General features: G+C 35.1%; 1 protein-coding gene and 1 non-coding gene across 2 annotated transcripts; both read right to left on the reverse strand.

Annotated features, from left to right (window-relative positions):
* Positions 1-3,656: 3,656 nt before the first annotated feature.
* On the reverse strand, positions 3,657-3,775 carry LOC131066593 (small nucleolar RNA snoR104). Its single transcript, XR_009111697.1, has one exon. It is a non-coding gene; the product is annotated as a small nucleolar RNA snoR104 (small nucleolar RNA).
* A 5,803-nt stretch (positions 3,776-9,578) lies between these two features.
* On the reverse strand, positions 9,579-12,892 carry LOC131064817 (uncharacterized). The gene is made up of 2 exons (XM_057999090.2): positions 12,129-12,892; positions 9,579-10,582 (listed from the first exon to the last, which is right to left on the reverse strand). Exons 1-2 carry the CDS (start codon positions 12,734-12,736, stop codon positions 9,889-9,891), a joined length of 1,302 nt encoding a protein of 433 aa, XP_057855073.2. The 5' UTR covers positions 12,737-12,892; the 3' UTR covers positions 9,579-9,888.
* Between the last annotated feature and the right edge of the window lie 2,122 nt (positions 12,893-15,014).

Consider the following 15,014-nt stretch of genomic DNA (forward strand, 5'->3'; position numbering starts at 1 on the left):
TACTTGGTTGCATATTTCTTAAGAATAAATTCTTCTTTTGCAGGAAGAATCCTCCAAGAGAGGCACCCCACTCTTTTTTGGATACCTTGTGCAGCACATGTCCTTGACCTTCTTTTGGAGGACATAGGAAAACTTGAGTGGGTGACTCCAGTTGTGGAAGATGCAAGGAGGATCACCAAATATATCTACAATCACCCTTGGGTCCTAAATTTGATGAGACAACACACGCAAGGGAAAGATTTGGTGAGAGCTGGTGTCACAAGGTTTGCAACGATTTTCTTGACGTTGCAAAGCATTCTTGCTGCATTGACTTCTTTGAAACAAATGTTTGTGAGTGGAGAATGGCTTAACTCACCTTATTCAAAGAAGCCTGAAGGAGAGGCTGTCGCATGCATAGTCTTCGACAACCAATTTGCACAAAGGGCTGCAGAGATTGTGATGGTTGTTACTTCAAAACTTTAATTTTTAAATTTTAGTTATTCTTGATTCAAGTCTCTCGTTACTAATTTGTAACTTCATTATTTAAATTTTGATCTTTTTGTAATTTGTATTTTTCAATTGTAGGTGTCAGAGCCCTTGGTTCGAGTTCTTCGCTTGGTGGATGGGGATAAAACCCCAATGGGATATCTTTATGAGGCCATGGATAGGGCCAAAGAGTCTATCAAAAATTACTACAAGGGGGATAGGCTCAAATTTGATCCCATTTGGGAAATTGTTGATAGGAGGTGGAACAATCAGCTCCACCAACCCATTCATGCAGCAGGGTACTTCCTCAACCCTCGTTTTAGGTTCGGGGGTTCTTACTCAGATTGGAATGGACAAGTCATGGAGGGCCTCAGTACATGCATTGAGAGGATGGTACCTGATGTTGAGGAGAGAGACCTCATTGTGAGTGAGCTCCAAAATTATGAGGGAGGAAGGGGTAAGCTATTCTCTTCAGAGCTAGCTAGGAGAGGAAGAACCACTCAAACCCCAGGTATAACATTTGCCATTTGGATTTTGGGATCTAAAGACTAAAATGATTGATAAATTATGTTTTCTCTTTTCTCTTTGCTTTCTAACTTTTCCATTTTATTTATTTTGCAGATGCTTGGTGGCAAAATTGGGGTGGAAACACCCCACATCTCAAAAAATTTGCCCTCAAAGTCTTATGTCAGCCTTGCAGTTCATCTAATTGTGAGCGCAATTGGAGCTTGTTTGAAGCAATCCACACGAAGAAGAGGAGCAAGTTAGCGCAGAAACGGCTCAATGACCTTGTCTACGTACAATATAATCTTTGATTGCGCGTAAAGAAGGTAGAGGAACTAGAAGGTGGTCCAATTGACTTGGATGATATAGATCCTTACAGTGATTGGACATCACAGGAGCAGCCTCCATTGTTTTCCGACACTGACATCACTGATTTGGAGAGGCAGGCTATGGAGGAGGGGGGTGGATTTGGTTTCAGGCTGGATGACATTGAAGAGGATGAGGATGAGGATGAGGATGAGGATGAGGATTCATTGCCAGTGCCAGAGGCAAGTGGAGACATAGCTTCATCCAGGATGGAGGATGAGTCTCAATCAACCATACCGAGCGAGGAGGCACAGTCACGCCCAGTCCCACAGCAAACTTATACGACTAGACAGTCTAGACCCTCTAGTTCTACCTCTCCCCATGTTTTTGCTAGAGCTGGGAAGAGGAAGTTGTAATTGTAATTTGTGATGATGTATTTACTTTTGGTTTTACAAAAACTATTTAGTAATTTACTATTTTGCTTCAGGCTTCCAGCCATCAGCATTCCTCATGAGGATGCGATTTTGTAGACACTTTGCATTTAAATATATCTAGAATCAGCTTGTTTCCTTTGTGTTATCATTTATTGACTCATTGGATGCATCTTCTCATTAAAAATTGCAAAAAAAATGCGTTTTTTACTAAGTTTAAGTGTGTTTTTAAGTTGCCGAGTTTTTCGCCGAGTTTTTCCTAGTTTTTCCCAAGTTTTCGCCGAGTTTTTTTCCCAGGGGCTTGGCAAGTCGAGCCGAGTCGCGAGTAGTTCAACTATGGTTGTAGCTGCTATGAGTATGTAGATCAGAAATATTGAATACATCAATGCATGCCAACTATTTGACTAAATGTCTGAGTTAAAGCCTGAATATGCAAGTTTGTTGAAATCTCTTGGTAGGGACATTACAATTCACTGGTTCAAATGATGTGCTTCATAAGTTCATACCAACTGATGGCAATAATTGCAAGCTACATCAAGCGCATATGAGCCTAAAAGTCAAATTTCAAATTTAATCTTGTGCAAAATGGGATTCAAGGTACAAACATAATAAAATATTTATATTAATTAATCATTAGAAGAAACAAAATAGAGAGCACTGCGGCATTGATTTGTCCATAACACATAAAATAAGGAATCAATGTTCTTGCTTTGAGAGTGATTTGTTAACAGCATTTTGCTTTGCTAAATGCTTCTGGATATGAATATAATGTTAGGTTTTCATGGCCTTTCGCAGATGCCGTACATAACTTAAGGATGTGAAATTCTTAATTGTTAAATTTCATTTTCATCTTGCTGTAGTTTTGAGATGTAGACCTGGCTCAAAGTTGTGCAAAAAAAAATCCACAGAAACTTGAAAAAGACTTGGCAAATCAGATCAAGAAAAAACTCTAGACAATTGAAATTTAAACTAAAGCACAAAAGAGGGTCCTCGATAAAGAATAATATTTTTCTCGTGAGTACTATACAGAAGACATGAATGCAAAAAGTATGGGCTGGATGGAAGCTTCACAGCATTAAGAAGAATTTAAAAATCATTTTCATCTTTAAGTTTGAATATCTTTTAGCTGATGGCCAGGTTCATGACTCAAGTCCACTGACCTTTTGAGGACTCACTTCCCTCGGGATTCAGTTAATTTTGTGAAGACAGGAAGCATCTTGAAGCCATGGATCCCAGACATTTGGCTCTCGATAGCACAGAAACACTTTCTAAACTTTACATGATACCAATATGGTGAGGGAAAGGGCAACAAGGTTCAGACTAATTGAGCAATGATACAAACGTAAAAAGAGCTATGTAATCTGTTGAGTTGTCTGCCAAGAACTAGGAGAGCTGAAGGACCAGGTTCATGTGCTGGTCTCATGTCAATGTGGAGGGTTATGTAAAAGCAAATATGGCACACTCATATAATAAAAGGACCCAATATTAGCTTATCAAAATATTAGAAAACTGAGAAAAATCAAGGCATGTATATATAATTATGAAAACTCAACAAAACTGTCAAACAAAGCCATTAGAATGAAGATTGCCTTATAGTAAAATTCACTAAAACAGCATTGTAAACAAAGTATAATGTCAATCTTCTATCATAAACCTTCCCGTTCTAAAGATAAACAAAATCAATATTGTAGCAATTACTTGGAAATGAAAGAAAAGATAGAAGCAAAATATTATTATAAGATACAAATATAATTCCTTTCCATCAATCCAATGCTTGGAAATATAACTTAAACAAAAATCCAACGCAAACATGGACTCATAGTGCATACCGAACAACACACTGAATTCTACCAGGACCAGATAATTCCCAGGCAATAGGAAACGGGGAACCATAAACTGGAATGTAACAGGACAATAAACAACAAAATACATACTTTTAAACAGAATGACTATAATATCATGTAAGTTGAGGCTCGTAGACCCAACCCTTAAGGCCACAAGCAGGAAATTACAATTTTACTTTTGGAAGAATGTATCGAGTGAACAATGTTGCTTTCATATGTTCAATCTTCTTTTCTTCCGCTTGAATATTAATCAGAAACATGTAGCTTATAAAAAAAGCTGAAGTCAACAAACCCACAACTAAGACCAAAATCAACATTGAACATTCCAACTACTTGAAATGTTGAAAAAAGAAAACCAAACAACACAAAAAAAGAAGTTAGAAGCTATTGAAATAAAATCATTTAAATTATTTCCATTCGTGTATTTCTGAAAATGTTGAAAAAATCCGTGCAGAATTTTTCAAACTGTTATATAAAAACAGAGTTGGCGTCTATCACTCTCTTGATCTTCTGGAAGCAAAAAATGATAAGAGAGAAATTTTTCAAATGAAAATTGGAACAAAATGGATCATTCTTACGGTGTTATTCAAAGTTACATGCTTAAAAGAGCTGAAACCTGACTGGGTTATTATTTTGGCCTAAGCTCAACACCACCCTGTGTCCTTTTTATTCTGATGATTTTTTTATATTGCATCTATATGAGTGAAAGTACCCTAAAAAAGAAAAAGAAGTTTACAAGTTTAGATCATAGTAAATTTAAAACTTCAAGACCAGATAACCCTGTGTCCTTTTTATACTGATGATTTTTTTGTATTGCATCTATATGAGTGAAAGTACCCTAAAAAAGAAAAAGAAGTTTACAAGTTTAGATCATAGTAAATTTAAAACTTCAAGACCAGATAGATCAGGTTCTGAAAGTCTAACCAATACAAAAATCCTACTTGAGACAAAAATCCTATTTTACTGACTTCAAAATAGTAATATTTAAAAATGCAGTAGATCAATCGGAAAAATCCATGATCACATTTTGTGAAAACTACCATCAAAATCTAGGAGAGGTCACTCTCTAAAATGGGGAGAATACAACAAATCACATTTGCTTTGTTAATATTGGATTAATTTCCTGAAATAGCACACCAACGAACTCAACAAGGTAAACAAGGATATGTGTAGGAGAGCATAGTGCAGAGGCAACAAATTTTGGCATCCAGCAGCGTAAAAACAAAAAGCAATAATAATAATTTAAATAAGATGAGGTATGCAGATATTATAACTGCAAATTCAAGAATAAGATTAAAATCACATATTTTAAAATTCAGGAAAACAGACAATAAATTAAGACTATGAACACACATTTCAGAGCTCAAAAAATAGATGTGAAAATTCAAAGTCAGAGGACAGCAAGATTGGTAGCATGGAGATAACTACAAAAAAATACGGCATTACTTATGTAGATAAAGTATATTGACCATTCTAAAATTGAGGTGGCCTTTATTAGTCACGACCTCAAGTAACACATCCTTTGGATAGAGAATATATTAATCCCTAAATAGTTTATACATTTCTACCTAGGCTTACTGATGCACTAAGTACATATTCTTACCGTTTATCAATAATGAGCACATATAAAATTTGAAACTACTATGCTAACAGGCACTTGGCATTGGTTATTAGGTAAAGCTGAAATTGCACCAACTTTCTGATATAGACATCAAATATATGATTTTCCCGTTGTAATAACTACTTTTTATTAAAATTATTTCTTTGGTTTTGTTTTGATATGAACTATAAAGTATCAATGTTGTTGTATAAACTATAAAGTGTCCAGACACCCATCCTGGACCTAGCCAGCCAAAAAAATAAAGAGAAAGAAAGCAAATTCCAATTAAAAATGCAAAAGGATTCATGTGAACTTGTTGTGAATGAGATCAAGTCCTCTCAGGCATAAAGAGCAGATTGAGTAATCTAGCTAGCCTTCAAGAAATTGCTAAGACTCAATAATGGAATTTGTCCCATGTAGTTTGAATTCATTCGGACAAGAATTGGGAAGACTCAATCCACAAAGCAAGCAAGTTCTGTGATTCTTTGCCAAGATTATTCTTAAACAACATATATGTTTTTCCTCCCTCTAAGAAAATCTCATTTAACCAATATGCATTCACAAACAAAATGATAACATCAACTACTTCGCATCTATTTCACTTTACAAAAGGGAGATCATAGACAGGAGCGCATAACCGGTTAGAAGCAAGGAATAGATAACAGCCATTAAGGAAACTCGGTGACCCTTTGAATGGAAAGCACACTCATGATCTCATCCTATTCGTGATGGTGAAAGGTCTATTCAATTGCTATTAAGAGCCTTGTTCTAGAAGAAAATTAAGACAACAGTAAACTGCTAAAGCAAGGGAGGCCAACCAAAAGAAGAGATCCTTATTCTATGCTTTCCAGAGGAAATATATCAGACTGCTCAAACTTACACCAAGATTTCAATCCAATGCTCATGTTTATATTTCTAGTAGATATATTTAAATGTCCACGTTTTATAAAATTCAGTTTTTTTAATTTTTTGGCAGAGTAGCCAGAAACTCCTTTGTCCCTTGCTGGGCATGCACATCCCCGTATCGAAACAGATACATATCCGATACAGCCCAAATACACATCGAATACTGTACCCACGCATGCCCAAAAAAAAATCTTGATTTCCAACCATGCTAGATACTATGTGATTTAATTTTTTTAAAATTTGACGTAAATCTTCCAGAATTTAATTTAAAAAAATTCATTCATGCATTTTTTTTTAAAAATGGTTATAAACAAAACCTACACCAAATGAGAAAAACAAATGAAATGTTTTTCTATTTCAGTGATCCATTTTTTGGGTTATCTTCAAATACAACTCTATTAATTTTGCATGTTGTAAAATGTTAAATCAACTTATCATTATTTATGTAGCAATTATGTGTCTACATTACTTTTGAAGTAATGAAAATCTCCTCAAATAACTTAGAAAATTTTGTAATGTGTGTGTGTGTGTGTGTAAATGAGTATCCAGCCGTATCCATATTGGGGGTCTTAAAAAATGGCCATATCCATATCTGATACAGTATCGGTATCCGTATCCATGTCCATGCAACTTTGGTTTTTGGGTTACTTTTAGGTACTTTTTAATTTATTAATATTTTAGAAATTCAAATATTGATTTTATTTGTTATTAACTTTCTGTGCAGCCACCCACACAGAAAACATTTTTTTTCCTATCTCCAAAACTCAAAAGAAGGAATGTTGTGAACTCAAAATTTTGTTTCTTTTTCATAGGACCAACCTAAGTCACCAGGTTCGAATTCGAATTCGAAGTTCGACAGCTTTGGAATTCGAATGAAGTTCGATGAGGAAAAAATTTGAAATGTATAAAATTCGAATTAAATTCACCATATGTAATTTTTTTAAAATTTTAATAAATATATGTAATATATCTATAAAATTGCTTAAATAGTAATTGCAAAGACGGCAGGCAAAAATTGCGGACAAACTTCTCCTGCAGGCTGCGACTACCACGGGTCTGCAACTACTTCTCCTGCAGGCTGCAACTACCGCGACTCACGGCAGACTGAAGATTCACACGGCCTGAAGACTCACGGCAGCGGGCAGACCGAAGACGTGTTTCAACAAATGTTGGCCTCTCATTTATAAAAATTAAAAAAAAAACCGAAAGAAACCCTAAATTGCGATTTAAAAAATATTAACAGAAAAAAAAAAATCAATTTTTTGACCAATCGAACTTCAACGAATTTCAACGATTTTAATTGCATGTTTTAAAGTTCGGCGAATTTCGAACTTCAAGGATAAAATTCGGCCAAACCTGGTGACTTAGGGACCAACAACTTGCCACTGAAGACATCCACCATGGATAAGAGGAAGAATAATCCCTTTTCAATAGCATGGCATGATAGCAATTTTACGAAAAAAATCCCTCCTTATGACCTATAATTCGGAAGTAGTCAGGAACTGATGACATTATGAAAACAAAAACACTCTTTCTAGAGCAGCCTCTGTCAGCCTATATTGGTATCCCTCGTTTGTCTTGGCATCTATACTCAATGGTACATTGAAGCACCTACTTACAAATTTAGAAGAAGTATCTAAGTTTTTGAAAAACAATCATACTGTATGTATAATCTTTAGGATAGAAATCTACTGGAAGCTACCTTCGTAAGGTTGAACATGATGTTTAGACCTTGTACTTCTGTTGTTTCTGTAAAATACAGCTCATGTTTATCATAAGAATATGGTGACTAGTGTTATCAATCACTCCACTTGTTATTTGATTATTGGCAATGTTATAAAAAGTTGTTATAGAAACAACATGCAGACACAGCATGACCTTGATTGAGAAAGAGTATTTCATTGGCTACTATAGTCTTACTCTGCTCAGAAAAACACGGCCGGTCCTTAATCACACTTAGAGGGTTGTTTCCAGTGTTCTATGACTTTTTTATCGTTTATAAGAGTTTACTAAAAATTAGATACCATGTACAATAAGTCCTTCTTTACTGATAATAGCATGAGATGTCCTATACCTGTCCAAAGGCCTTATTTTAATCTTGGTTGCAAGTGACAAGGGTATATACACCATTGTGGAAATTGTCAAGCATAGAGATGTTAATAAGGAGGCAAAGAATACTGCAACACAATTGTTGCTCAGAAATCAATTATTTTGAACATGGTACAACTTTCATCAAATTGATTGTTAGAAAGCTAATACTTGTTGCATGATAGTAATAGCCAGCAAAATAGTTGATCGATATCTTGCGAAAGATGGTCTCCCATTGATGAAATATGGCCATGCAGTATTCCAAATAAAAGAAATAAGAATGCATTGACATTGGGCAGAAGGGTTAACAGTTTGTGCTTGAATGAGGTTAAATTAAACTAAAAGAAATTGTTAAATACATCAATACATTTGTTGAGAAGCATGATCAGAATAAACTGGTACAGACTATCAAATAGGCACTGGCGGGTTTTACTAAGATAAAGCGACCAAAGAATTAGCAACCTGTTGATCAACAGAAAGAGATTACTATTAAATGGACATGCCACTCAGGAAACTGAGATACATGAGGCTCAAAATTTCTCCAAACTTACTAGAAAATAATTGGTCAAGATGACACCAAATGGTAGCAAAATAAGATGGGCCTGGCTCAGAACAAATGATTGGTTATCAAGAGATGCTGGAGAGGTTCCTAGGCAGACTGATAGCCATTAGCAGCTTTGGTAAGAATTACCCTCTTAGTTATAAAACCCAGAATATGAGCAAGTTTGCGCTCTCTGAGAAGAGACTTGGGATCAGATGGGAGATAATCCTGAATATTTACCATTTTGCAAGCTAAATAAGATAACCTGGGTAAAGGAATGAAATCTCTCTTGAGAGATTTATTGGGACTCAATTGAAATTAAAAGGATATTCAGGACCTCCATTGCCAACAAAGAATGGCAACTCCAGATGCTACTTGATTGTACTCAAGAACAAGTCACATCTAAATCCTATTTTAACTATATAGCCAAGAAGAAAATGCCGAGAAATAAAGGATGACTTGAAGTTGAGAATTAGGAAAGCGACAAAACGATACTAGAAGGTTAACACAACATTTCACATCAGATTCCCAATCTATAAATGAGGAATTTGAAGCTTCTAAATCATACACACATCCTACAAGATGGATGACAAGGATATTAGTCTTCAGACTTTAGCATTAGACAAATAAGTTGACCAGATGAAGAAATGGGACTCTACAACATTCAAGTTTTTGAATAGTGAAAGATAAGAAACAAAGAAAAATGGGCAAAGAAGATTAACACAGAAGGAGTCACCATCTAAGTTCGCCCCTACTTAAACAAGCTTAATGCTTGAAAAATTAACAACAAAAACAGTAATTTTTTTCCTTTTAACTCTTTTTATAAAAGCGAGTCAGTGAATTAACTGCCAATCAAGAAAATCTTAACCAACATGTTATAAGATTCAAATGAATACAACAGACAAGAAAGCAACTGAGATTTGATTTAGATAAAAAATTTAACTAGAAGTATAAATTGTTTCCCAATTCTACAAGGGAAGTACTCAAACAAACTGATGACATCATCAGGCCAATCCCTTCTTTATATTTTTTGAACCAACAGTCAACCATGAAAATGTCTCTTACAGAAACTGAAAAATTGTTCATGGTGACCAAGAAGGGAGGATAAGCAATCACCTAATTTTATTTAAACATTCTTTGAATGTGTAAATGAAAGATATCAAATTGGAAATGCCAAAAGGTGTAACCCATTTCTGCTGATTATCAAAACGATTTTGTAAAAGATAGAGCTTTTTTGGGGCTTCTTGTTTTATATCCAGCTTTGGTGGGCTTTCCCCAAGGTGAAACTGAAGGTCGGCCTCCTTTTGTGCGTCCTTCACCTCCTCCATGGGGGTGATCCACAGGATTCATAGCAACACCTCGAACAACAGGACGTCTGCCCAGCCACCGGCTCTGTCCTGCTTTAACAAGCTTCCGTGCTCCATGGTTGGGATTGGAAACCATACCAATAGTGGCTCGGCATCGAGAGTCTAACACCTTTTCAGCATTTGAAGGCAACCGCACAAGGCAGTGAGTTTCATTCTTCTTCACTATTTTAGCATGGGTTCCTGCAGCTCGAGTCAGCTGTGCACCTTGACCCGGCAATAATTCAATACTATGTATAAACGTTCCCAAACGCATATCAGCTAATGGTATGCAATTTCCTACTTGATTGTGTGGATCAAGAGCATACTGATAGTGCAGTTGGGATTCTTGCTGACTGCTACTAGTACTATCATGTAAGGATTCAGATCCAGAATTCATTACCATCTTGCCTGGTTCCAATTGCTGACCAGCCAATATATAACTGACAAGTGCACGATCAGCTGTGTAGGCACCAGAATTATCTTTATTCATCTTCTTCCTCTTCTTCTTCTGACTTGATTTTTGAACTTTCTTACCAGAATCCAGCAAAGAACTAGGGAAAATTTTATAAAATCAGACATTTTACAAATTATGGCAAATCTTTTTCAATATTCAATAACTCATGATGTACATTGGCTGATAATTACAAGACAAAGGGATTCACAATGCACACAAGCACCTCTAAGAAACTGTAAGTACTTAGTACATACAAGAGTAATGAATGTATCCCACCACTTCATGCTTCTCACCCTCTAGCCTCTTTCGCCATTGATAGAAAACTTTTGCATGAGGATATGTCTTATAACCATTCTAATCTCACAATTTTTTCAATGTGACATTAAAAACCTATGGTTTTTGTTCTAAATAAAATTTATTTCATTCTATGCTTGAGAAAAGATATAAAGTTCAATTACCATATCTTGCCAGTATACAGCAGTCATTAATTCTCATTTAATAATTACAAACAGAAGCTTTTCAGGAGAAAGCTTCATTGATATGTTTTTGGAATCACTACATTTTGGGTCATGTTTCACAAAATGCCAATGTTCTAAAAAAAAATCCTATGCAGTTTTGTCCATAAGCATTTGTTTGAAGTTTTAATTTCAGACTCTACAAGCTTGAAGTCTCTAATTTAAGAAAGTTTTTGTATTCCATCATTAACGAATATTTTTAGAGTTCTTATAAATTACAAAATATCCCCAGTTCTCTTTAGATTGTAAATGCTATTACACCAAATGGGTGAACTTTGGAGAAAATAATACTTTACTGGGGGTAGAATGTGATGGCTCAAGTGGTAAAAGTAATAGGCTTCCCAACTTAAGTCCAAGTGAGACATTATAAAGTACTATATTGGGAAAATGGCACCTATGAAACTGGGGATTTAAGTAGGGAGCGAATGATAAAATTAACGACCTACCTACAAGCCTGAACTTGATTTGGGCCCAAAATATTTTGAATTCGTATAAATTAAAAAAATATTCCCAATTCTCCGTAGATTGTAAATGCTGTACACAAAATGGGTGAGTTTTTGGAGAAAATATTAGTTTACTGGAGGTAGGATGTGAAGGCTGAAGTGGTATAAGTTATAAAGCTTCCAAAGAGGAGTCCATGTTTCAATCTTTGTGAAGTATCATAAAGTGACAAATTTGGGAAAATGTTACCTATGAAACTGGAGATTTAGGTAAGGAGCAAATGATAATTTCAGCGAACTACAAGCCTGAGCTTGATTTTGGCCCAAAATTGAAGCCTAAGCTTGATTTGGGCTTGGTGAAACCAAAATCGAGGCACTCTTCCTGTCAGGAGAGTACCTAGAGCTACTCAGTTTTGCTACTGTTTTGCAAAATCACGAATTCACAACTGACGGCACTCTCCCGACGGAGGAAGACGAGAGCACTCCTGCCCCTCTCCCTTGAGTAATAGAATACTTGAAGGAAAGGTGTCTAAGAAGGGGGTAATTTCTTACTACAGCTAGATTACTCGGGGAGATCATCCATGCACTCAATCGTCTCACATCAAACACAAAAAATAAACACGGACATAAATTTAGTAGCCCTAAAATGCCGGGAAAAAAGAAGTAGAGGGGAATATGGGGTAGTTACCTAGAAGAAGTCCATGAAAGCTCCTTTTTGCTCGGACGGCCGTCTCCCCACCTATTAACCTCGCTCAGAGCGTAGGTTTTTTTGCTCTGCTTTTCTGCCGTTCGTGGAGCGTAAACAGTAGGCTTTGCCCCGGCCACTGCCATCCTTGGCAAAAAAGAACTTGAAGATGCAGTTGCAGTTGCAGACAAGATGGAAGGCAAGCCCTTCATCGTACCCTTGAAGGAGGAGAAAGAATATGTAGCATTGGTGGGGGCCTTAACTTTCGGCATTTGAGGTGGGGGAGTGGAAGCAGAACCCTCGCCTTTGTGCTTGCGTTTGAGGTGGTCTACTCCCGACAGCCATCGCACTAAAGCAATGCGAGAGGAGCGATTTGGGTCGTATTCGATGCGTTCAACAATGCCAGTAGATTTAGAGGGCGTATTGCGCTTCACATCAACTATTCGCTGCAAACGCTTCGACCCACCGCCTCTGTGAAATATGGTAATACGACCCGCTGAATTTCTTCCTGCAGATTTATCTTTACCAAACGTCAATTGCTTAATCGCTCTTGCTTTGCCCCGTTCCATCACCGCTCGAAGAGCTTTTCCGCCTGACATTTTGGCTTTCATCAACTATCTCTCAACTATCTACATTGTTTTGAACCTCATATCCGATCAGAGGTCTGATCAGTAGTCCATTTTCAAGCAATTTTGTTGTATTTTCCCGACATGATTCTTTTTTTTCTGTTTATTTTTTCTTATTTCATCATTTGAATAAAAGAGGTTTCTGTTTATTGCTGATTTGTACTTCCCCCAAGGCATAGTATTATTATTGCAATGAATTTTCACTTTTATGCTTAATTAATTATTAAATTTTGTTATTTAAATCAATTACAATTTAGTATTTTTTACTATAAAATTTAATTTTTTTATTATATTTAATTTTTTATTATATATATGCATTTTTTTAACTTTTTCAATAAAAGAAACATTTTATGACTATTTGATTGGCTAAAATATATTGGAGGATTCACAATGATAAACCATATTTTTAAGTAAAATTATAGGAAATAAAACAGCTTTTTATTGTCTATTTTTTAGAAATGAATATATTTTTAATTTTTAGATTGTTTACTCTATGCTAAAAATTAATTGTAATATATGTAGACACCTAAATATGTCTCAACATTAATTATTCCTCTTATTGATTAAATAATTTTTTAATTATTTAATTAATCTACTGTTTATTCTTTTAAACTAATTTTAATCATCACCTTGCATCATCTACTAATTATTCTATTTTTATCTTCGCCATCTAATTGTTTAACCTTCTTTTTACAATTAATTAAATATTTTATTTAATTAATTATGAATTAATACTCTTAATTAGATAATCGTTATTATTTAATTAAATTCAATTTCTAAGTTCCTATAGTTAAATAATTTATTTAAGTTATTTAATTATCTAATTCATACTTTACTAATTCAAAAATTCAAAATCCTAAAATCCCCAAATTCTAATTTCAATAAATGTGCATTTCATTTCATATTTTTGAAAATCCAAATTCAAATCAAATGCAAATGAAATGTGAACTGTCAAAATCATAACTAGCACTGACTTTCAGTCTAACTATCAATCACCTTTATTTTGGTTGATCAATCAATTCAATCAACTTCTCAATCAATTTAGTTATCTCCCTAGTTAACTCAGTTAGCTCATCAATCAACTTTTTGGAACAAACCCATCTATCCAATCATCTAGTCAATCAATCCAGTTAACTCATCAATCAAATGAGTTCAACTCTCAATCAATTTTATCTCAACCGTCGATCAATTTTGTTCTCAAATGCATCTCAACCGTTAAATCTTCTCATTCAAAATCTATAAATTCAACTCAATTTTCCCAAATTTAATAATCATTATCTTCGAAGTTATTGTGTCAATCTTGGACAAGAATCCAGCACAACACTTAGAGCCACGCAACATGATAATGTAGAAGAGCAATGGAAACTATGAATCGAATCAACAAAGGGGGTTTTAGATTAATTATCTTTCATTTTGTTGATTTATATTCCATTTCATTGTTATTTATGGATTTAGTTGATTAGAATTGTGTTCTAGTGGTTAGCTCATCTATTTTGATTATTCATGCCTAATTTTCTCGTAACTAGGTGGGGGCAAGTTTCATCCACTTTATCCTTCCTACCACATCTCTCATTATCCCTCGTCCACTATCCATCACCTTATCTACATCCATCTTGTTTTTCCATCTTTGATCTTGATAAAGCTAAAGATCTTCATAAGCATTAGACATCCTATTTGCTCACCTTATCCATACCCTCTAGTCGATATCCTTTGTCATATCAATTCCTTCCTTCCATCATCCATTACTACCTATGATCTTGCTTCTCCTATCCATATCCTATATCCATACATATCCCCTTTTCCATCCCTTGATCTTGATCAAAACTAAGGACAACAAGAAAAATGCAAAAGCATGGTTTCAAAAATCTCTTGTCATGTCCCTCATGTGGACCGCATGCCATTGCCTTATACTGTCAAATCCATTAGCTTGGAAACATGTTATCCATCACAAGATAGTCCTTGGAAACCAACTCACCTATGATTCCATAATAAGTTACCTCCATCTTTCTCCTATCCATCTTCACCTCAATAATTCATTCGTCCATTCATAATATTCCTTGCCTTAGTAAACACTTGGGTTAACTCATCAATCGAATTATTTTCAACTACAATCAATTTTGTCTCAACTGTCTATCGATTTTGTTCTCAAATGCATCTCAACCGTTCAATTTTCTCATTCAAAATCTATAAATTCAACTCAATTTTCCCAATTCAATAATCACTATCTTCGAAAGTATTGTGTCAATATTGAAGAGCAATGGAA

The sequence above is a fragment of the Cryptomeria japonica genome, chromosome 1 (genome assembly GCF_030272615.1).
Source record: "Cryptomeria japonica chromosome 1, Sugi_1.0, whole genome shotgun sequence".
NCBI classification, from domain to species: Eukaryota; Viridiplantae; Streptophyta; class Pinopsida; order Cupressales; family Cupressaceae; genus Cryptomeria; species Cryptomeria japonica.

What these genes read in the sequence shown, in the direction of transcription:
- LOC131064817 (XM_057999090.2), bottom strand. Translation starts at nt 12,736, where the DNA reads ATGAAAGCCAAAATGTCAGGCGGAAAAGCTCTTCGAGCGGTGATGGAA. An exon ending in CTTTCATGGACTTCTTCTAG is followed by an intron (nt 10,583 to 12,128) that starts GTAACTACCCCA and finishes AATTTTCCCTAG; the next exon opens with TTCTTTGCTGGATTCTGGTA.